General features: G+C 39.5%; 1 protein-coding gene across 17 annotated transcripts in view; it reads right to left on the bottom strand.

Annotated features, from left to right (window-relative positions):
- Lrrc7 (leucine rich repeat containing 7) overlaps positions 1-23,146 on the bottom strand; it is a 468,470-nt gene extending 445,324 nt beyond the window's left edge. For 13 of the 17 annotated variants that reach the window (XM_045138025.1, XM_045138023.1, XM_004671375.3 and 10 more), the window contains exon 1: positions 22,923-23,145. Coding sequence is in view for 14 of the 17 variants with exons in the window: in XM_045138023.1 (XP_044993958.1) it covers positions 22,923-22,924 (2 nt within the window). In the remaining 3 variants the exon portion in view is untranslated. Of the gene's footprint in view, positions 1-22,682; positions 22,804-22,922 lie in introns of those variants that run through there. The other 4 variants (XM_045138031.1, XM_045138037.1, XM_045138024.1 and 1 more) reach the window with 4 other exon arrangements.
- Positions 23,147-23,969: the final 823 nt, after the last annotated feature.

Genomic DNA, 23,969 nt, shown 5'->3' with positions numbered 1-23,969 from the left:
AGAATGTAGCATAATACCATGAGAGCAAGAATTCATTTAACCTATGGCATATCTGCCACATGCCAGTAATTTGTTGTTTATCCATTTAAATTATTGCATTTACTACTCATGTTAATGATCATAAAAGCATTACTACTAAAGTTTATAGATGAAGAAACTGAGCATGAATTCTGTCCAATTTATAATTTAGCTTAGAGATACATAACACAAGAACAGCCGGTCAAATCTGGATAAATTTTAGGGTAAGATCAATAGCTTATCAAAAGAATTTCTAGCATGTATTTAGTCATAATTAATTATATTATAACTATATAACATTTAGAAACAATTCATAGAATATATTCTTCTGCACATTTCTTCCTTTACCCTGTGTATCTCTTACAGCCATGGATCTTGTGGCCTACATTGTAGAGGGTGAGGATGGACAAAACTGAGACCAAAGAAGTCCATTTCTCAGCCTTGAATTTCAAAATGCATGTTTGAAGTCCTTATCTGCACAATAGTTGAAAAGCCAAACACTTGCTGAGAGGGAGGTTTTTCATATGGTTTTAAAGGGGAATCATCAAATATCAAGTTAGGAGAAATGGACATAGATTTTGACTATTACCAGAGAGGGCAGAAGTCCTTGGTCTTTCCTTTTAAAGGAAGGAAGTTTGATACCATGTGGGAAGAGGGAATGATTCAAATAACAGGCCCATTTTAGGATTAAAGGTGCAGCATGAGTATACCAACCTCCAAATAGCACAAAATAGCACCCCTCATCAGAGTTCTCTGCTTCTTTTCTGAAAACATAATCTTAGAGGTCTGTGAGGCCCTTAAAATACCCAGGATCCGTGGCAGTGTCCATGTCCATAGACTAAGTGTGGTCTCTACAGACATGGGCCCGGGAAAATTGGCTCCAATGGACTTTTCATTCCCTGGTGAGGTGTGAATGCTTCCAAGCCCAAGTTCCTCAGGTGAACACTAGGGACTGAAAGGAGCTGAAAACATGGGGAGTCGGTAACAGAAAAACGTAAATTTCTGGTCAGTGAGTGATTAGTAGTCCTGGGGGATGCATAGAAATTTTAGTGAAGGCAGTTTAGGTGAGGAATATGGTTGGACACTTGAGTGTAGATAAGGAGATAGTATGCTGTGACTAAAGACCCCCTTTCTCTCACACACTCACACACACACACACACACACACACACACACACACACACACACACACACAGAGAGAGAGAGAGAGAGGGGGGGGGAAGCAATAGCAACAACAGCATGGAGAAGGAAGAGAAAGGAATTTACTATTTTAGACAAATAAGAAACTTGATAAATATGTCAAGAAAAAAGGTGCACAAAAAGTCTGTAAGTTTAGTATTTTAAAAGCTGTATGACACATCTGAACTTGTAACCATGGCTATTAGTTTAAGCATAATAAAATATTAAGTTAAAATTTCGTCCCTGCTTGACAGCTAAAACCAAACACAGGTATCTCTATTCCAAAACTCATGCTTTGTTCACTATTCTGCATTGGCCTTTATTATATATAATGCTTATTCAACTTAGAGAGCATTTTTTTTTTCATGTGCATCTAACAACAGAAAGAGGCAATCTATAATGTAGGTATGCTCACAGTACACCTGAGAAAGTGAAGGGTATATGCAAGGTGGCTGCTCAGCTCATATCAGGCTCATTTATACTTTTGTTGTTCAACTGTTTTCAAATATTTATTAACAGGTACCATGTGCCAAGATGGACATACAACAATGAAAACAATTCCATTTCTGATAATATAATGCTCATCTCAATGAAAAGGATACATAAATGAAGAATTAACCTATAATATAATCAGTCTTACAGTGGGGCTTTGTAACAATTACTCTGGAACAAATGTAAAACCACTGACTTTCCTTGGGAGAGATGGGGGCAAAGGTAGAGCAAGGTTTTCTGGAAGCTGACATTTTAGATATAAAAATTAGCAGGAATTTATTAGCATTTTTGGCAGATAAAACAGCTTGGGCAAGACAGCCTACATTTTCTGACACTAATAACTCTGTAAGTTGGGGAAACAGGTCCCAACATTGAATGCATATGAGAATTAGTGGAAAAATTACTGTGTGCACATTTACTCAATGTCAAACTCTGGGGTTGGTGATAGTTAAATGACAACTGTCCCAGATAGCCCTGCCTTCACCAATCCTCAAGGCTGGACAGCCCCTCCACCCTCCACCTAGAAGTAGGGACAAGAAAAAGTCATCATGGAAACATTGGAAAAGTTGAACTTGAAAACTAAGATTTAATCATAAATTTCTGAGAAAAAAGAAATGCTACAAAAGAAGGAACGGAGTAGGAGAACTTAAGCTTACTGAATAAGTGATATAAACTCTGCACAAAGAGGCATTTTAAGGACATTTTCTATGTATAAAAAAACATGGTATCATTTCATGCCATGTATGGAGTGACTACAGCTGATTGAATTCTCTTTTCATGTATAGAATTCAGAAAACAGAAATGCCAAAGTTTAGCAGGTTTATGTACTTATTTATTTATTTTTTTATTTTTTTAGGTAACACAGTGGACAACATTAGAGAAATAAAGAACAAACATTACAGTCTTAAATAATTCTGAAAATGGCTAGAACAAACTAGATAAAATGCCACTTTTCCGTGAATAACTCAATTAAAATACCTATATTAACAATTAAACTGAAAGATGCATTTTTTAAAATTACAATAATAATAATTAAAAAGTCACATGGGTTACTGTAAAGAGTTTAAGTTAGTGGTATGCATGATCTCATTAAGCTTTTCCCTGGACACACTTTTGCAACAGGGTTCTGTTATATGGTTACAGCTATGAAAGCCAGGCAGAGACAAACCTGTCCATCATGTCACAGCTGGAGAGAGGCAGCTAGAGTCCATCTCAGTAAGTGCTGGAGCTGATGTCCTCCCTCCTCACCACAAATTCTACACTGTCTCTCTCTACAATTTTTCTTCATAATCAACAGAACACATTTCACTGTGGTCTCAGGCAATTTTCTGGTACTTTTGGAAGATGCAGCAATACAATAAAACAAAAAGAATGGTAGTGACAATTTATTATTCTTCCATGCACAGTATCAGGGCTTTACTTGGAGCTTTGTACATATTATCCCATGTCATCCTGAAAACTCAAAGCCAGCCTGAGGGAGCTAATGACTGTGAATGCAGTGACTCCTCTTCTGCAGAGGTGAAGTGAGGGAGCTTTGACTTGAACACTTCTAGCCCATAGGTGTCAGGAGAACAGAGAAAGGCGAACTGTATTGGTGACATCCTGGCCACTGTCCTATCTTGTCTTTGAAGGGATAGATGCATAGCTTTCTCAGAGATTTCATCTCAGTTTAAATTGAATTGGGTGTGGTGTATAGAAGGCTTGGAGGATAGTTTGAGAAAGCTGCAAGTAGAATTCAAAGGCTATGAGCATCAACTTAAGAAACTGAGACTGAGAAGAAACAGATTTCTGTTAAAGAAGGCATTCACAATTCAAAATAAAGAAGGAATTCACAAAATTCAACATATGGTCAATTGAAGAAGACTTAAGTCAAAAGATGAATCACAGTGATATTTAAGGTTTTTGTATGAGTAAGGTGGGAACAGGAAAGAAAAATCTTTTAAATAGGCCAATATATTACACTACTGTGGGTTTACATTAATTTTATTTCAGAATTTTGACTAATCCTAATATTCTTGGAAGCAGTAAGATGAAGTATTAGACTGACTCTTAGTACCTCCACTGTATAAAATATAAATTTAAGTCCATGGTTAAGCCTCTATTGCAGATTTACATGAGACTGGAGTCCTTTCATTTTGAGAATCATTTTTGTGAGCAACACTTTTAGTAATTGATATTCCTCTGTGGTATAAGGAAACCAAAGGCATTATCTTGTAAAATGTTTAAGATAAACAATAGAATAGTCAGCTAATTGGAACTCTCAGAAGGCTGTGTTTTCTGGTAATGGTTTGTGCAGTGCTTTCTGAACTCTGGTGGCTGGTGGTGTCATTCTGACAAGGCCAGTGGCCCTCATTTAACTGGCTACAAGTGTTTTATCACATCTTATATTTCTTGTTTACTGGGCTGGTCCACAACTTATTCTTGACATCAGCAGGCCCTTTTGGAGCCTATTCTTTTGTGTTTGTGGTGCAAATAGATACTAGCCTCATAGATTATTTCCTTATGTAACAGAACTGTTTGTGTAATGGGGACTCAATTTATAAACATAAATGCATTATTGTGTGATACATCCATGTTATTTGTTATCTTCATTTTTTTTCTTTTCTTTTTGGCAGTACTAGGGATTGAACCCATGGCCCCACACACACGCTGGGAAAGCACTGTCACTGAGCCACCACTCCTACCCTTTCTTATCTTTTGTTATACTTTGAATTCTTCTAATCTGATCTATATAAATTGTAAACATAGCATTTTAAAAATCTAGAATATTATATAACATGGGATTTTTCTGATGCATTAACACTTTCCTATATTTCTCCATTTTTTCACAATAAAAAGTACATTTTAGTCTATAAGTAGTGATTTTCATATTTCTGCATGACTATCTATAGAAATTCAATGATTAAAGCTCCTGCTTCAAAATATGCCATATGCAATGATATTATAGGATAATCTCTTGACTATCATATTTGCTCATAGAGTTGGTGAGGATTACATAAGGAATAAATATGTATCATGCTTCAATGAGTTCCTGAAGTTTTATCTTTTCTTTTTTAAACCTTTTATATTTTATTTATTTGCAAGCAGAGAGAGATAGTGGAAAGGCAGAGAGAATGGGCACACCAGGTTCACCAGCCATGGCAAATAGACTCCACACACATGTACACTTTGTGCATCTGGCTTCACATGGGTCAGATTATTGGGCTCTGCAGGAAGTGCCTTAAGTACTGAGCAATCTCTCCAGCCCCTCTTTTGTAGTTGCTTATTCAATTTGTGCATAAACTTACAGAAATGGTTTTATAAATGTGGGAGATAGAGCATCATGTGGGTTTGGGTGCTTGTCTGTGGTTCCATACAGTGGCTTGGTCAGCATGGACCATACCGGCAAATGCATGGAATACTGGGTGGCATTCCACTAAATACATGATGCTAAAGAAAATAAGATAGCAGAAACTTCTGCAAGAAGTTATCCCTTGGTTAAAATAGGAAGATAAAACGGGTATTTATCTATTCAACCAGAATTGCAAATGCAAAGGCTTTGAGGTTGTAGGAAACAGGCCTTTTCTGTGAACACCATTCTGTGTGCATAGTTAAGAAGCAAAGTAGGTTTGTGGATAACAGCTGACCTAAAGACCTTGAGTGAAACATGATGAATTTTGGTCTTTCTCTCCAAAGAAATAGCAAATTAATAAACTGTTTCACCTGGAATGGAACAAGGTGATGATAATTGTATATTCAAAGTATCACAAGATAATAATGTGCTTAGTTATATTTTAACTAAATAACTTCAACACTATCATTTCTGTGGGATGGTTTTTATCCTATTAACTTTAGAAATAAATCAATTGCGATGTGAGATGTTAAAATAACTCACTTAAGGTCACCATGCTAGAAAATTATAACAAAAGAAAAACCCTCTGAAATCAATATCTTTATCTTCTTGCAATTCAACTGTACATGCTGCTAATCCATAGGTACTAGGAAATATAATTTTAAGTGATATTTGAAAATTTCATAGTCCATGGTAGCAGCTGGCAAGAAAGCACAAAGAAAGAGAGTTGCATGTCTTCTGAAGTAGAAGACCATGACTATCCTCACACATGTGTGTTTCACACATTTTGAGGAAATCATCATTCTATCTACTTTTGCCTCTGAAGCAGTTTCTTTGGCTGATCAGCTTTCAGCTCAATTTCATGGAAATTTCAATTTCAAGAGGATATACAGGATGAGGGCAGTAAGAGATCCCAAGTTCAGACAGGTCCAAAAACTGAAGCTATCCTAATGAGCCATATGTGAGCAAGGCATTCACCCACTTCTCTGCTCTTTTCATTATTTAGTTGGACACAGAGGATATTTACCAAGAGGCAGAACGAGCAGTCTTGACAATATTCCTGTCTGTGTGCACACTCATAATTGGTGTGGTAAAGCACATCTCTCTCAGGTCTTTTGTGGATAATATCAAAGAAAATTCAAATCTTACACAATGAAACTGTTTGTATTCACAAGACAATTTAAATGACTTTGCTGAACCCTAAATATGCTAGTAATCTAGCTGAAAATAACAAATCATGCCTATATTTATATAATTTCTTCACTTTGGGAAGTACAATGTTTTCCTGCTAAAATATGAAGTGGGAAATTATAAAATAATTATATTTTGGAATGACAACTCTTGAAGATCAGACATGTCAGCACACTTGTTTTTCCCTAGAGGTCTTGGTATTATTCCACAGCCATAAACACACTTGAGAACCACTGTTCCAGAGGTTATTATGTTATCTTTCAGGTTGGGAGTACCACTGATTTCAAAAGGAGACTAAAGAGATAGGAACACAAGTGTCTAATCTATGTGTGCCCAAAGAATTTAATTCACTACAATTACTCCCAAAATTTACCAGTTTCATCCATTAGCAAAGCAAATCAAAATTTCTATTTGTGAAAATTGCTGGGCCCTGAAAGGCCCAGGCATGAGGACTAGTGGAACTTCCTGAGCCTAGCTAAAGTTTGGCGACCTGTTTCTGGCCAGCTAGGACTCAGCAAGACACCTAATGGCTTCTGGCCTACAACTTCCGTGTGGTAATTGTAATTACCATTTCAACAGTTACAGTTTACTATTGGCCCTTACCTCTCCCCCTCTCCCCCATCCTAAAACCCCCGCCTTCACCCCCAACTTGATAGAGGCAACTGCTCAAGCAATAAAGCAAGGTTTTTCTGTGAGTTCCTGCTTCGAAAAGACTCCCGACTCAGTGTGATTTTTCTCCAGTGGCCAGGAGAGGTTTCTGAGTCGTTGTACGCGCATCTTCCTCCTCAACCCCTTGGGAGGAACCAGCAGGCCTGGTCCTTCCATAGCACTACCTGCCCAGGGAGAAGCCCAGCAGAAAATGATTATGAAATGAACAATAATTATAAGCAATAGATCTCAAGATCTCAGAGAATGAAATTTTGAACACTAAAAGGAAAGTAAGGCTTTCTGAATTGGTAGGTTCCTCATAACTCCCAAGCTATATCCATTCTTGAAATCAGAAACATTTCAAAACTCCCCCAGATAAGGTAAGAAGGACAATATTTAGCATATAATCACATAAATAGACTTTAATGCTTAAAAATATGCTTTTTTCTATAAGAACCGAATGCCTGTGATTATAAATTTCAAGACAATTCTATTTTCCAAATGAACTACAACCAAGAAATATAGTAGAACAGAGCAAAGAGGATCCACTGGTTTGGGAAATACATTTCAACTCAAAGAAGAAACCCAAATATGTTTGAAGAGATAAGTACATCAAACTGGTGTGTGTGTGTGTGTGTGTGTGTGTGTGTGTGTGCGCGTGCGTGCGTGTATGACAGGACCTGAATGCTGAATCAATGGACCAGGGAACCTGAGTCTGAGCTACCATCATGCAGTTCACTTGGAGGCAACTATGTTAAGATATAATTCACAGTACAGATGTGGAACCCACTACCTGAGAAGTGGGTACAGCTTTAGAGAGAGCCCAAGAAGCTGACAGTACCACTGAGTCTTTATTATCCTGTGGACCATTCCTTGTTGAGCTTATTAGGGTATAGAACACAATAGGTATGAGCTAAAGCTATTCTCATCTCTAGAAATCAATATACTAAAGAACCAGGAGAAAACTGTTCTTTCATAATTGTAAAGTAGAACAGAAAAGGATGGAATGAATTAACATTCATAAGGAATGGGTATGTATTCATGCTTTCATTTTATGACAAAAAATAATTAAAAGGAAACCAAAATGACAATATAAAATGAATCAATCTATTACATACTCAATTTTCATTTAAAATTTGTGAACAATTTTTCTTAAAAAGAAGCTTTATTGTCCCCATAAAATTATTCATTTTTAGTAATTTATAGCCATGTTAATTTTTTATTAATTGATTGATTAATTCCCTTTATTTATGTCAGCTCATTACTCAATTTTCTTCTCATCAACATTAACATTCTAGTCGAGCTTGAATAAATGAACTTCTGCAGGACTCCAGTCTATAGATGGTATCTCTATATATCTTGTTTCTCAGACCAGAAAGTTTGGGATGAACTTGATTTCAGACCTTTCATCACTAACCCTCTTGCATTGTTAATTCACTAGTGGCTTCAGCAGTTTCTACCAAGGTTATTTCAATCCCATTTCTATCCATTTCCATTACCACAATCTCAGCTCAATATTTTATTACAAAATATACCAACAGCATAAAATAAGAAGATATAATATTTTTTGTACCTTTGGCTTATTTACAAGCACAGTAGCATTGTATTAGAATAGTATAATAGCTTTTAGATGTGTGAAATGCCAATATTAGAGGCATAATCATAAAATATTTCTGTAGTCAAGACTTCCTAAACAGAACATTAGGGTTCTATGTTCAGTAAAATTTATCTTTGTGTCTTTAATTGAAAGGAAGGAAAGGCAACATTATTTTCCAGTTACAAACCACCTCCAAATCTCAGCATAGTAACACTTCATTTTATGTTCCAACTACATGTTTAATAGATGTGTGCAAGCACTTGAGTTTAAGGGCTCAGGCTGATCCAGGCTCCATCATGACACCTGTGCCTACCATTGCTATATCTGGAAAGAACAGATGCTCCTCTGAGTCAGCAGTGCTTTACAGAAGATACTCCTCACTTTTGCTCCTCATGAATTGGCCAAAGAAGTCACATGGTTACACCTATATTTAAGGACAGGCGGAGAAGTACAGTTCTGTGCTGTTCTCAGGAAGGAAGAAAACAGCTGAGGGGTGCTGCCATCATGGCTGCAAAAGTCACTGAAGCACCATGGAGCTGCATATATAAATCTGTCTGCTTAGTCAATTGTTCACACAACATACAAATTGTTCTGTACTAGCTATGAGCTAATATCCTAGGGACAAACAAACTAAGGAACTCTTTGTATATGGGGTGGTTTTGTAGGCAACCATTTAAACCAACCAGTATTATTTATCTAATAATACTAGGTATGCATGGATCATATACTGAAGCATCTTGAAAAGAAAACAATGGATTCTGGTCTTTGGATGATCATACGCAATCATACAATGGAAAGGCATTATCATTTTACAAAAGAGATGGGGAGTAAATGTAGTCTGGGAATTCTGCCCTTTCATCAAGCTGAAATATATTCAATATGTTTTTCATTCAACTAGTTATTCTCAAAAGAGTTTTCCAATTAGCAGTGATCATTACTCAGCTTGAAGATAAGTCCACAGTTGGCTTACATCTAGACAGAGAGTGTGTGAAACCCTATAGGTCACATACTATGTTTTTTGTTGTTTTTTTTTTCTTTTAAACAAAAGCACTTTGAACATGCATTATATTATTTGCTGTAATATTGGCTCATGGGGGATATAACTTTTAGATTCCCAATAGAATGTCAGACTGCCTACAGTAAAAATATGCAATTTTATTAACAACTTAGCAATACTACTACTGACATGAAATAGTTAAGCATAAAAGTAGGTATCCATATTCACAGAAACCAAGCACAGCTTTGTTTTGTCTGCATTTCCCTTTATATATCACACATGATAATACAAAGATATTCTATCAGAAAAGGGGGAAAAGTTAAGAATATAGTCCTTTCTGCAAGCTGTGAATAACTATACAGACAAAGAAAAGGTGAGGTTTGGAAGCATTTTGACCACATTTGGAAGTAAAAAGAGTATGATCTGTGTTCCTACAACTTCAGAAGTGCCAAGAACTTTGGTTTAAATGTCCTCAACAAAACATGTGTTGAAAGTTAAACCCCATTTATGTACTAAGAGATGGAACAAGCAGTGCCTTTAAGATGTGATTAAGGAAGAAGTGTAGGACAAGGGTAGTGCTTTCCTAGAATGATTGAGGCCCTGGTGATTAGATCATGTGGTCTGAGCCTACTTATTGATAAATGGATTGACATCAAGTGAGTGGATATGCTTTGAAAACCGGCATGGCTCTGTATCTGAACCCAGAGTCCCCCCACACCATGCCCCATATCTTCTCAGAATTCTGTGGATTCCTGGCCAGCCAGAAGGGCAACAGTATTTGGGGCTTGTGGACACTGTGAGCCTCCAGTCTCCAGCCTCCAGAACCATGAACTAAATGAATCTTACTCTCTGTAGAATATCCATACTCAAAATCAATTACAGCAGTAGAAAAAGGACTAAGACACTTGGAAGATTACAATACACCATATCTTTTTACACTAATTAATAAACAATAGGGAAGACTTGCAAGTATTACAGAGTACCAATACTCTTCATTTGGTTTGGTGAGTGTATTTAGGGCAGTTTAACTGACAAATTGACGTACATGTATTTAGTAAAGCTCTCTCTCTCTCGCTGTGTGTGTGTGTGTGTGTGTGTACACACTTCCTCTAACCTTCTTCACTCACTAGCACATTTACTACATGCTGGAGTTTCCTAAGTGGGTACTTTATCCCAACATAGAATGTGACTTTCTTTTTGCCTGTGTTTTATGTAATGTGTTGTATAGTGTGTATGGTATGGCATATGCATGTGTATATTCCCTAGGAGCACCCCATGCACTTGCCTATGGCTTGAAGGGAGGCAGTCACTTGTGGTGGCTGGACCAGAATATCTGGTCTACTCCATTACTCTTTTGCCTGGGGCTTGCTGTTTGTCACAATCCTGGATGATTCCATTCTCCCCTTTGAGGAACTGAGGTTACAGGTGTGCATAGCTACACTTAGCTGTTTATATGGGTTCTGGACATTCAAATTTGGTCCCCCTCGGGCCCTCATGCTTGCACAGGAAGTGCATTTAACCTACTGAGCTATCTCTCAAGCCTATAATTTTTTAAATTTGTATTTGAGCGGGGTATATGTGGCTAGTCCTGAACTCATTATGTAATGCAGGCCTAAAGCTCTTCCTGTCTTAGCTTCCTATGCATGAAACAGTAGGGTGGGAACCACTACACCTAGCCATATATTAAGTTAATAAGATTTTATTTATTTAATTTATTTATTTAATCATATTTATGTGTAAAATAAACATGACTTCAGTTTTGGAAGTTTCTTCATGGACTGAGGTAGGAAATTATACCTCCTTAGCACACACACCTTTGATTTATATCCACCTTGGTGTCTATTGTACATGAGCTCCCTTAGCATGCATTTGTCTTCAGGGTGTCAAATTTATCTGTTTGGATAGAGCAAAACAACGTAAAGCACACTTCAAAATGCTGCATCTTCAAACATCACAGTAAATAAAGCTAGCCCTGAAAGAAAGAACATTCATTATAATGGGGGTAGTTCTTAGAAACTTGGGCCTGTTGAGGCTGGAATCTTGTCTTTCTGTCTTAGAACATCCCAGTTTCGTCATGTAAAATGGTGTGTGGAACTGCACTCACAAATGCAGAGAGCTCTGTTCCATTCTGTCACACCCACACAAGCTCTAAAACCACACAGAAGACCAGCCCAGGTAAGCAGCATTCTATGGATTGAAGACAGCCTCGGTGCCAATATGCAGTGCACTAATTTGGGCATTGTGGAGTCTCTTCAACTTTAAATATTATTGGAGCTAAGAAGTTTTAATTTGCTTTTTACAATGGTTTTTAGATGGGATTGCATAGGAATATCTCCTTTAATCAACACTTGCTTAAAATGATTCTGAATTTTACTGTTTTGATAAAAGCCTCTGAAAAGATATAATGCAAATATATATTTTCAGAGGCTTATATCAAAATTTCTCCTAAAATTGTTAACATATTTGATCAGTGGATTAAAGGGTATCGTTCCTAAGTTTTCCAATAACCAAAGCTTCTAGAAAATATTAATATTAATGTTAGTATTCATAAAATAATAAATTAGGAACACATTTGTCTAATGACGGTAACAAAGATGTAACAGATGTTTAATGTATTTAGAAGAGGGAGTTTGTCACTTCAATAGATCCTTCATATGTAACTTCTAAGTGACCATGACAGGCTGTTATCTATAGGAAGAAAATTTAGATATGCAGGGGTGGAGAAAATTAATAAACAAACTGAACAAGGGCAACAGAAATTCAGATAAATAGGCTTCTCAGTTTTACAAATCACATTTTGTCTTACTAGAATGTTTTCCTAATCAATATTTAAGACTATATTTTATGGAAAGCTGTAACTTCACTTTAAATTATTCAGTTTTGGAAAGAAAATTCACTGATTAGCCTTTAATTAAATAGCAAATTGAGGAAAAGAGAATTCACTTATGTAAATTAGATTGAACATTTCTCAACCACCTAATATTCATTAAGCTAGAATTATCATGAAAAGATTAATAATTTAAGAGAACATTTAAACTTTTATTAAGAAAGGATATGGTATCCAAAGTTAGAATTGCAAAATATTAGCAAAAATTAATTCTATATTTCTTAACAAAGCCATCCTTTTAAAAATAGCAAAGTTAATGGATGTTAAATTTATAACATTACAGGCTTTTGAAACAGTTAAGTCAAAGATAAAAGATAAGGCAATTGTCCAAAAAATGTAAGCCAAATAAAATCTTAAGGGAAAATGCAGGCCAAAAATTAAATGAAAAAGAAATGTGCTTTGGACAGCATCACTTTATTTTAATCATACCTATTGGAGATGTCTCTCTTACTCTTCTCCCTTCCCAAAACTACCCCCATAAAAATTATTCTACCAGAGTGTGGTGTTATGGATAAATGTTGGAAAGAAGATACCTGGTTTCATTGTTGTTTCTTCCACTAACATCTCTGCAACTTTGGGCAAGAAAGTACCCTGAACTGGACCTGAGCTCTCTTATAAAAAAGACCTTCTCAAGTCCTTTCTAGCTCCGAAGCATTACAAAGTCATCAAAGGATAGGGTTGTATCTATGTATGAACACTGTGGGATTAAGCAATCAGTCTGTGTGTATGCATATGCCACATATCCAATATGCAACACATAGAGGTACTCTAAGGACATTGCTAATGTTTAATAGTCACCCAGAGTTTAACTAGGACTTAATTATTATTACTTTCATAGTTGTCTAAAGAAATTAATCACATTTGAATTAGAGAAGACAACTTGTAATGTACTGAATTAAGCTATCTCTGAATAACACTGGACAGTAAGTTCTAAATATGATTAAAAATTCTGAAAATACACCATTCATGATACACTTCCATTCTCTATGACCCTATAAGGTGTCTTGGATGGTCAATACAGAACACTTGAGCAGTCACTACTCACGAAATCTAATTATCTGACTTTTACTTAAACATACACCATCTATATTATATATAATCTCATTATATTAATTATGATTATTATATTATATATTACATATAATGTTATTTATCATTAATTAATTAATTATATAGACACCATCTATACAACATCAATCCTTTAAATTCACCTGGTACATTTTAGCTTTATGTTCACTAACCATTTTAATACAAGTGTGTTCATAACAATTAGATAGGATCTCAATAAAGCTCATTTTTTCTTATCCTCCCATTATTGCAGAGCTTGATAATGCAGCCATCCTACTGTATATCATTCTGCCACTATAAAAGTTATTTTTCTTTCTTTTTTTTTTTTTTCAACATTTCAGCATGGTCTAGGGACTAAAGAGTATTGTTTTATTTATTTATTTATTTTGTTCATTTTTTATTTATTTATTTGAGAGTGACAGACACAGGGAGAAAGATAGAGGGAAAGAGAGAGAATGGGCACGCCAGGGCTTCCAGCCTCTGCAAACGAACTCCAGACGCGTGCGCCCCCTTGTGCATCTGGCTAACGTGGGACCTGGGGAACCGAGCCTCGAACTGGGGTTCTTAGGCTTCACAGGCAAGCGCTTAACTGCTAAGCCATCTCTCCAGCCCCTCTTTCTTTTTATGTAACATAAAATCTCTGTTTTCTCACTAAATTGTTAAATAGCTATAGTCCTGTTTGTACTGCATTTTCTCTGTTATTTCTACTTTATGAGCCATATTATTCTCTTTCTTCCTGTAAAAATCTCATGAAGAAGGGGTAACACTAACAGAATATTTTTTTTCCTAAGGGCAGACACGTCTTTTCTATAATAGAAACATATTTTCTTGCTTTTTCTCATATTACTTTGCCTCTTGAATTCCTTAAAATGTAATTCTATCCTTCCCGTGTAATATCACACACACACACACACACACACACACACACAAACACACACACAATTGTGCAGTTCCTTGTCTAACTTAACAACTTTGTTTTTCTGATACTACCCTCAGAAGTTATTATCCCTAGAATTTGGTGTAGAGTATGGTGTAGAGCAAAGATACCCTGGGAAACTTCTTTAAGAAGCCAATCAATGAATTCTTTATACAATATAAATTTCTACTCCGTTGTTAAAATATTTAAATAGGTTATGTCTATGCTTATATAAGATGTAATACTTCATCCTGGTTAAGTGTCTTAAAATAAAATAATGACATATAGAGATTTTAAGTTTATCAAATCAATGAACAACTCATTGAAAGTGAGTATGCTTAAGGAATCCCCTGAATTACTACATAATGAATTTTTCATGGAGTTTGAGTGGCAAATGATCATTTATTTACCTTATGATTTAAGGAGCATATCTGACACTTCTTGAGAAACTTATTGATTAGCTCTCTCATCATAGTTTCAAAGTAAACAACTCTCAACTCAAAACAAACTTCCCTGAAAGTTCCTTATAGTACTTTAATGGGACAGATTCTAATAGGCTACTAAATTTACCTGTTATGAGTTAATTATGTCAGGAACACAAGCAATAGTATTTTTATTTTTTATTTTTTCTGTTGTTGATTTTTTATTTATTTATTTGAGAGTGACAGACACAGAGAAAGGAAGAGAGAGAGAGAGGGAGGGAGGGAGAAAGAGAGAGAAAGACTGGGTGCGCCAGGGCCTCCAGCCACTGCAAATGAACTCCAGACGTGTGCACCCCCTTGTGCATCTGGATAACGTGGGTCCTGGGGAATCAAGCCTCGAACTGGGGTCCTTAGGCTTCACAGGCAAGCACTTAACTTCTAAGCCATCTCTCCAGCCCGCAATAGTATTTTTAATACATGGTGTGTAATTGCCATGTATATATATATTAAAAACATCATATATATATAGCAATATATATATATAACAATATATATATATTAAAAACAATATATATATATTGTTTTTAATATCTGGATCAAAATTTAAATTTGTCTTTTTATATCAGAAAAATGTTCTGTGATTGATAAGAGTTCTGACTCAATGAGCTTCAATTTATACCTATGAAAAAGAGAGCAGGCTTTGGGGACAAAGCCATAGTAGCTAAATTCTGGTTTAAATGCTGGTCATTAATTTCTATGTGAAAGGCCACTTGCTGCCTTCGAGCCTTGGTTTTTCTAATTTTTAAAATGGTAAGCTAATCCTTCCTACAGGATCCTCTCAAAGTTATATACTGGGCTCAGAGTAGGTGTTTAGTAGCTAGCAAAGCATGCTGATCAGTATTGTTCATTGATTCTTGAGCATATTCTAATTCCAAGATAAGAAATAGATATACCTACTTAAATACTATAATTTTCAAATGCACTATTCCATCACTATATACCACCATACATATATACATAATCACACATTATTAGAGAAAATGACTTATACCAACAAGTTTAAGATCTCTCTGAAATTCCCAAATCACTTGTCATGTGGCACTTTGTCTCTCAATTTCATGTATGCTCCAGTTACACATTAGTTTCTGTTTCTGTTAAAACTTGAAAGGTGCTTCTTCATAGGATTAGTGATTGCACAATTCTAGTGATGCCTAAAGTGTTTTTACTCTTACTTGACTTGGGGTAATTCCTTCCAGACATTTCTATAGACATGAATATTTCTTATCAGTCAAACCTGATTCACAGAAATAGTTTAAAAAATCCATGAAACATGGACTATTGATTTGTAGTCACTATATCCAAACACTGTTGACTTATAGTATACTTTTCAAAGACAAATGCATAGACTCTGAAGAAAGATTAGAGTTTTCTCAGGTTTTATTGGAGGGAGGGATGGATAGCCATAACAGAAAAGATTTTGGTACACTAAAACTTTTCTGGATGAAAATAAGATGGTGAATACGTGTTATATATTTGAAAAATCCATGGAATGCACAACAGAGTGTACAATGAGGTAAATCAACTGTGCACTTTGCTTAATGATGGAACAATGTAAGTTCATTAATGGCAGCAAAAACTCCATACTGGCAAGTTTTAAAGACTTCATAAGAAGCCATCCATGCATCACCTCCCTCCTTTTCTACTCCTCAGGATACAATGCAGTGACTAGGCTTTAGATCCAAATAACTTTTTTACTGTTCAAATTTCACCTTCTAAGATAGAACACAAAACTCTTCCATTGAAGACAAGTGAGGATTCTAGCTTAAACAGATTCTAGGCAAATTTGCTCTCAGAAGATCCTATATTCATGTCCAGTTCACCTTTCCACAGAAAAGGTATTAATGGTCAGAGAGGTTGTGCTCCAAGTCACAGATGTCAGTTAATGTGTCCCCAAATCAGACTGGAAATTCACATGAATGACTAAATCCAACCCCAGAGAGAATGTGGCTGATATTCTACAAAACAGAAGTTGTTACTGAAGAGAATGAAATGCTCTAATGTCTTTTACAACTTTTGTGTATGTATGTTTATTATATTTGAGTTCAAAAATACAATATATTTTCAAAGTAAAGAATTTTTAAAAATCTTATGAAATAATTTTTTGAAGAAGAAAATATAACATATAATAGCATAAAAATAATACATATGACAATTTCTTTGCAGTTGGTTACTAGTTGCATACTCTGATTAGAATGAAGTTCTAATATCATGGAATGTGTGGCCCTTTTTTATACTGAAAATAAAGTTTTAGCATCAATAAGTGTAATTGTAAATGTTAATTAAAGTCCAACATCTCCAACTTTTTAATTGTTCTAAAAAGTGGCATTTTAAATTATAATTTAATGAAGAGCATTTCTATACTACATATTACCATGTATACAATATTGAAATAAGAGAGATGGAAGACACATCCCAGGAGCTAAGCACTCTGCCCCTAATATAGTTGTGGACTTCCAGAAGCAGTAAAAATTCATAATTCCCTTTAATATTTTCACAATTAAAAATTCAAAGTAAATTTTAAAAAAAGATGCAATAAATGACTTTGACAAAATCATGCCATAAAATGATAAAAGCTTATGAATTGCATCATATAGAAAAATTAAAAGCTTACATAAGAAAGTGGAATGAGGTTTTAATTAAGAAAACTTTCATGGCCCTGGAGAGGGTGAAATGAAACCTAACCTCCAATTTCTCCTGTTTCTCTTTCTTCTCTTTTTCTTTTTTCTTTTCCCTTGGTGTTGGCCTGCACTTCTTTGTAGGATGATATGGTCTACATCCACAATAAGCTGTTGATCACAGAGATCAACTAGATCTCCCAAAACAAACAAGACAGACTTCTGCCAGAACACTTGATTACCCACTGGAGGTTAATGATAAGATCCTACTTCAGAAGGCACCAAATGCTGTTGGGACGGACCATGGAGAGACCTGGTTGGAATCTGAAGAAGAGCTAGTCCCCAAACAATTAGTCCATCTAGTGCTGGAAGGTGCTATATGAGCTATGGGGGCGAGGGGGAATGAGTGGCCAACATCTGTCCAAGCAACTCAAAGTCTAAGCGACTCAGAAGTAAACAACCTGATGTGATGCTCTTGGATTGGCTAATAAATCTACTCATTAGAAAGGAAACCATATCTGGAACTGGGAAGCAAATTAGAATCATATCCAGATAATGATCCTGCTTTCCATTGTCAAGCTCCCAATAATCTTGGGCTATAAGTGTCTATACCCTTTTAATTCTCTCTAAATTAATAATGGTTATCCCACTTAACTGGTGCTGACTTCATTCTCTGTTGGAGAATCTGCTTGTCTTTTTCAGATGGGAGTTGGACTTAAGGAGATAAATGACTCAGTGCACTCCACCCAGGCCCCAGTTGAAACCACAGAGGAATTGGGGAGATGAGCAAGAATGCTTCTTTCTTTTGAATCTGATTTCTGCACAAGGGTGATTGTGGTGGTTTGAATAGAATAGATGGCCCCAATATATTCAGTTGTTTATTTGTTTGTAGTTTGCATCTTTAGCCACCTGGCTGGAGGCAGCGTCACCAGGGGATCTTAAGTTGTAGTGGTGGGTCTCAGATTTCAATCTAAAGATATGCAAAGTGTGCCTAACTGGAGTACCAGAAGTATGCTGTGGCTTTTGACCTTTAGGCTTGTACTTCTCTCTCTCTGCTTTGTCCTGTGAAGGCAGGCCAGCTTCTTCTGCCATTATGGAACTTCCCCTGGATCTGTAAGCTTCAATAAGTCCCTTCCTCCATAACTGTGCCTGGTCTGGAAGTTTATCTCAGTGAACCTAAAGCTGTCTGCTACAGAACATGGTACCGAGGAGTGGACTGATATGAATCTGACCATGTGGATGTTGATCTGTTGGAACCTTTGTTTCGGAGAAGTAGGCCATGGACTTGGTGCTTGCAACTGAAGATGTCTTCTGGAGTGGTAAGCTAAGTTTTGTGGACTATTCTGATAAGAGTCTGAGAATGCTAAATTCAGACAGCATTGAACTTCGAGACTTGGCTTATGAGCTTTCTAAGGGGGAGGAAAGACTGCAGAGGATTTTGTTGGAACTGGGCTACTGGCATAAGGGCTGGCTGAGTCCTGCTGCCCAGGCCCAGAGAGTTTGATCAAGGTTAAATCTGTAATGGACTGATGTGCTTGGGTAAAGATGTTGGACTGAAAGTTTTAAGATTTTAAACTGGAAAACCTCAAGCAAGTTAAAATTGTAGGCACTGAGACTGGAATCTGCTATTGTCAAACACATTAGCAATCTTAAAGGAAGATGGTCCAGTTGCTTTACCATGGAAAGGATGCCTGAGGAAAGACTATCAGAGAAATGCAAACACTTTTGGAAAGAGTTGACTGGAGAAGGAACTACTCTTCAAGGTCATGATTTATTTTGTCTGTGAATTAAGAATATGGCTATGTCCTGCACACCTGCTATTGGTTTCAGAAGCATGAAAAATGCGAGGAGTAGTCGTGAATTGCACACAGTTCCAGGAGCTGCCACTGAGGTGCGGCATGAGGTAGGGCCTGATAGGCTGAAAGAGCCTTTGGAAGATGGATCATGGGTTGCATGAAGACCTCAAGATGTTTTTGACATACCAAGACTATGCAAGCGCTACCATAGAGCACACTGTTGGCCTGAGATGGAAGTGTTCCCTGGCTACTCTGCCCAGCTGGAGGGGTGGAATTGAAAAATCTGGAGACTGTCATTCTCTGGTTGTATTGGACTTGAACTGCAGAAGTTTGATGTTTGTTTGATGGTGGTTAAGTTTGCATTGTTTTAGTCTCTCCTTGCTATGCGTTATACCAGTTGAAAAATGTTTACTCTGTGCCTTTATATGTAAGAAATGTTTAACTTGTTTGATTTTACAGGACTTACTATCTTAAATTGGTCAAGACTATGGGGTCCTTTGAAATTGAACTGAGTACAATTTACAATGTGTGATGGTTATAAATCTTTTGGGAGCCAGGGGCGGAATGTGGTGGTTTGAATAGAATAGATGGCCCCAATATATTCAGTTGTTTATTTGTTTGTAGTTTGCATCTTTAGCCACCTGGCTGGAGGCAGTGTCACCAGGTGGATCTTAAGGTGTGGTGGTGGGTCTCAGATTTCAATCTAAAGATATGCGAAGTGTGCCTAACTGGAGTTCCTAAAGTGTGCTGTGGCTTTTGACCTTTAGGCTTGCACTTCTCTTCTCTCTCTCTCTGCTTGGTCCTGTGAAGGCAGGCCAGCTTCTTCTGCCATTATGGAACTTCCCCTAGATCTGTAAGCTTCAATAAGTCCCTTCCTCCATAACTGTGCCTGGTCTGGAAGTTTATCTCAGTGAACCTGAAGCTGTCTGCTACAATGATGGAGATAGATAGTGAGGACATTCAACACCTACCAAACCAGAGTTCCAGAGGCTCCTAAGTGGCCATCAGTGAAGTAATCTTCAGCATGGCTCAGGAAGTTTTGTGGAAGAGGGGGCAGAAAGAATGTTATAGCCACAAGTTGGGACATTTTTCACAGAGACATTGAGTCTCCCCCTCATAATTCATGACCCACAATCCCCATGGGGTTGACCTGCATCCCCAATGAGGAAGGCCTCTTCAGAAAAGGGGCGCGGGGTGGGGGGAAGGATGTTACCCACATGTGTTGTTTACATACAAAATATTTCCATATCTGATTAAAAAAATAAAATTAAAAAAGAAAAGAAAACCTTCATGCCTGCCTACAACTGTGCTAAAATTCTGAATAAAACATGGCTCCTATAGCTGGCTTAGATTCACTTCTTATGAGGTGGTTTCTAATTCTGAAGTCAAATATGTGCATACAGGGATGTGGAAGGCAAGGGTTGCCATGGTGAGTACACATCTCTACTTTCACATTTTTAAAAATATATTTAGAATATAAAAACTTCTCATCTCATGATAGATTTTGGAAGTTGGTCTTGCTTCCTGTAACCATGATGTCTTGCCATGATGGTAGGGTATGGACAAGATAAGACAGAGATATTCCATGTTTTAAAAATTTTGGCTTAGAAATAAGAAACCTCAAAGTCAAGTAACTCAGATATACAGGGAGAAACCAGTTTTATTGGCACTAAATTAATAAATCATCAGAATTCCAGAGTCACTTCAGGAGTTCCAACACAGACTTGCTAAATACACCCCTACCTAGTAGCTTTTAGTCTAAGATTTAAAGAGAAAATAAAATCATCTCTGAACCCTTACTTTCTAAGCCTTTCCCTGGTTTGATGAATAGCTAGCTTCCAAGAAGCAGGAGTAGAGAGCTCTACAGCAAAAGGACCTCGGGGAGACACCTGGTCCAGGAGGGAGAAGATCTTATGTGAAAGGCGGCAGGCTCTGGGGCTCTGGAGAGCCCACGTGCGCAGGAACAGAACTTTCCCACTGAGTCTCCCACAGGGAATGCATCATTTTAAAATCGGGAGCTGGCAGAGGCTAGGTGTGGGGGTGGAGGGTGGGCGGTGATGAGAGACGTCAGAGGAGAGGCATGGAGCTGGTCCCAGGCAGCTCTCTACAAAGTGTAGCTCCCCCGCCTCATTTCCCCTAGGGTCAACATTATTATTATTATCATGGTCATCTTTTCCCCTTTATAGGAGGATTTCAGCAAGTGGGATGCTAAGCTTCTCATAAGCTCAGGGAGGAACAAAGAAAATGCACTGTCTAATACTGTATCTCTCCCCTTGGAGGGTCACGTGCCTGCTTTCGCTGGCATGCACTCTGCTCGCCCACGCTGTAAAAATCTCTATTGTGCTTAGAAATTTCGCTCAGGTTAAAATATGTTCAAACACAAACTGCCTTTCATCCATCAGCAGAGCCAAACCGCTGCTGACACAGGTGCACATGGTTTCCTGCTGACCCAATTACTGCTGCAGGTAAACCTAAGGTGCTCCAAGCGCTCTGGAAAGTCACCGGAGAGAGCAGGTGGAGAGAGGCCCGTGTCGCATGGTTCCCGCCCACCCCTCCAGTGGCTTGCAATTCCTTCTGAGGAGAACTTGGGAAGCGACGTGGGAGTCGCAGATGGTCCCTTTCTGAGGCTGACCCCCCTCCCCATTCCCTGGAGTTGTGAAGTAACCCTTCCCTTCCCAGCTTTTCTTTGTGAGTTGCTGGCTGGGGAGGAGGCCCCAAGCAGAGGGAGGAGGAGGGTCTTTTATTCAGCCCTGAAGACCAAGAAGTAGCGTCTGGAAGGGATGTTGCAGCCATCTCCACTATGAAGTCACTGTTTTAAAGGCAATCTGTGCATCCCCCATCTTCACCCCGCCCCTATCTTGACTCTTTAATGATAAGCCTGGGAGACCTCAGGGTGCCCGTCTAATTGCCCTGGTGCCAGGACTCCAAGAATACCCTACTGCTGACGGGCTTCCCTCCCTTCCTAAATAGAACCCCAAACGCATCCTGTATCCTTAATGAATCTGGAGAAGGATGCCCAGCCCCCCACACACACACCCTGCACGACCACAATCATTGCGGTTCTTGGGCTTCTCCACTGAGCACAAAGGAGTTGGCCCAGGGAGGCACCTTGCTTGACTCCTAGAGATCCCCACTTTCTGTCCTTAGTGTTTATTCTCCTTAGTCCCCATCACCTCCCAAACCCCACCCTTTCCTTTCAATCCTCAGTGACATAAAGATCTTGTAATAGCATTTTTGCAAACAGATACCAAGACATACACATTTTAAGATAAAGACAGCCTCCACAAGTGTGTGTGTGTGTGTGTGTGTGTGTGTGTGTGTGTGTATTTGTGATCACACACTCGCTCCATCCCTCACACACCTCCTGGGAAAGCTGACTGAAGACCCCACAACAATAAAGAACACTAGAGCCAAACCTAGGCTGGACCCTTGGTCCCACTGCCAGCGACCCACTCTTGAGCCTCACCTTTCCTTTTCGCAGTATGTAACCCTTTACGGTCCCTCGTCCATGCGAAAGAGCTTGGTGCTCTCAAACACTCGGTCAGCTAGCACCGCACGACCACGTACTCCACACTACCCCAGCCCCGCCGCCTCCGGGCCACCCTCAGAGCAGATGGGCGAGCGCCCCAGGCGCTTCCCCTCCTCGCCCCGGGCCGCTGGGGTCCCGCTCCGCGCGCGCTCGGGGACTCCGGATCGCCTTACTCACATCGCCGGCGGTGGAGACAGCCCATGAGGGTCCTGGGAGCGCGGGCCGTGCAGCTGCCGAGGTTATTCCTTAAAGTGCCGGGTCCGCAGTGGAGCTGGCGCGGGAGTCCTCGCAGGCTGCGCAGGAAGGGACTCCGGGCCGGAGCCGCGTCAGAGCATGGTGCCGCTGCCCTTCTGGGGGACCGCTGGGGAGGTGCCCGCGGAAGCCCGGAGCCCGAGGGGAGCCGCGGCGCGTCCACTCCCCTGCCTCCGCCCGCCCTGCGCGCCGCGCTAGCGACCGCAGCGGCGGCGGCGGAGGCGCAGCTCCCTCCCCGCCCCCAGGAGGCTTCACAGACAATAAATCCTGGGCGCAGATGACTCGGGCAGCCTTGGCGAAGCGTGCACCCCACTCCGCCGCAGCCCCTGCCCGCCGCGGCTCCGCTGCCGGGCGAGGATCCCCAGGGCCCGCTGCGCGGCGGGCACTCGCGGGTCTGTGCGCCCCGGCGGCTGCGGGCCGGGGAACGGCCGAGAGCCCCAGGCTCCGAGGTTAGGTGTCAGTGGTTTGGAGCCCGGGCTTGGCTACGGCCGGTGTCTTCCTCGGTGCAGAGGCGCGGCGACAGGTACCGGGATTGGCAGGCAGGCGAGGAGGCGCTCCTCCGGGCTCTCTCCCGTGTCTCCCCGCCCCCCTCTTTTCTCCAACCCCTTTTCCGACGACACTAGCTGAGCTGCCTCAAAGTGTGAAAAATGTCAAGGCAAAGGAGGGGGTGCCTGTGCTCCCAGCCTTCAGCCCCTGTGACATCCTCTCGGACCTGTACTTGGGATTCCCCCTAATTTCGAGAAGCAAGATGCCAGTCCCGCGGCGGATGGAGATGCTCGCCTTCACCAAGCTCAGCCTCCACGGGCGATAACAGGCCTGCTGCACACCACACGAAGCGGGAAGCACGCGGCACCACGCCGGGTAGCGGTAGCGCGGGCTCCAGGTGCCCACTATCCACGCGCCAGCGCTCCGCGGGCGGCCGGCTGGGCTCCGGGCCTGCGCGCCCAGCACCCGCACCCGCTCCGGCTCCCG

This window comes from Jaculus jaculus, chromosome 19 (genome assembly GCF_020740685.1).
Source record: "Jaculus jaculus isolate mJacJac1 chromosome 19, mJacJac1.mat.Y.cur, whole genome shotgun sequence".
Lineage (NCBI taxonomy): Eukaryota > Metazoa > Chordata > Mammalia > Rodentia > Dipodidae > Jaculus > Jaculus jaculus.
This window is presented reverse-complemented; position numbering and strand designations above follow the sequence as displayed.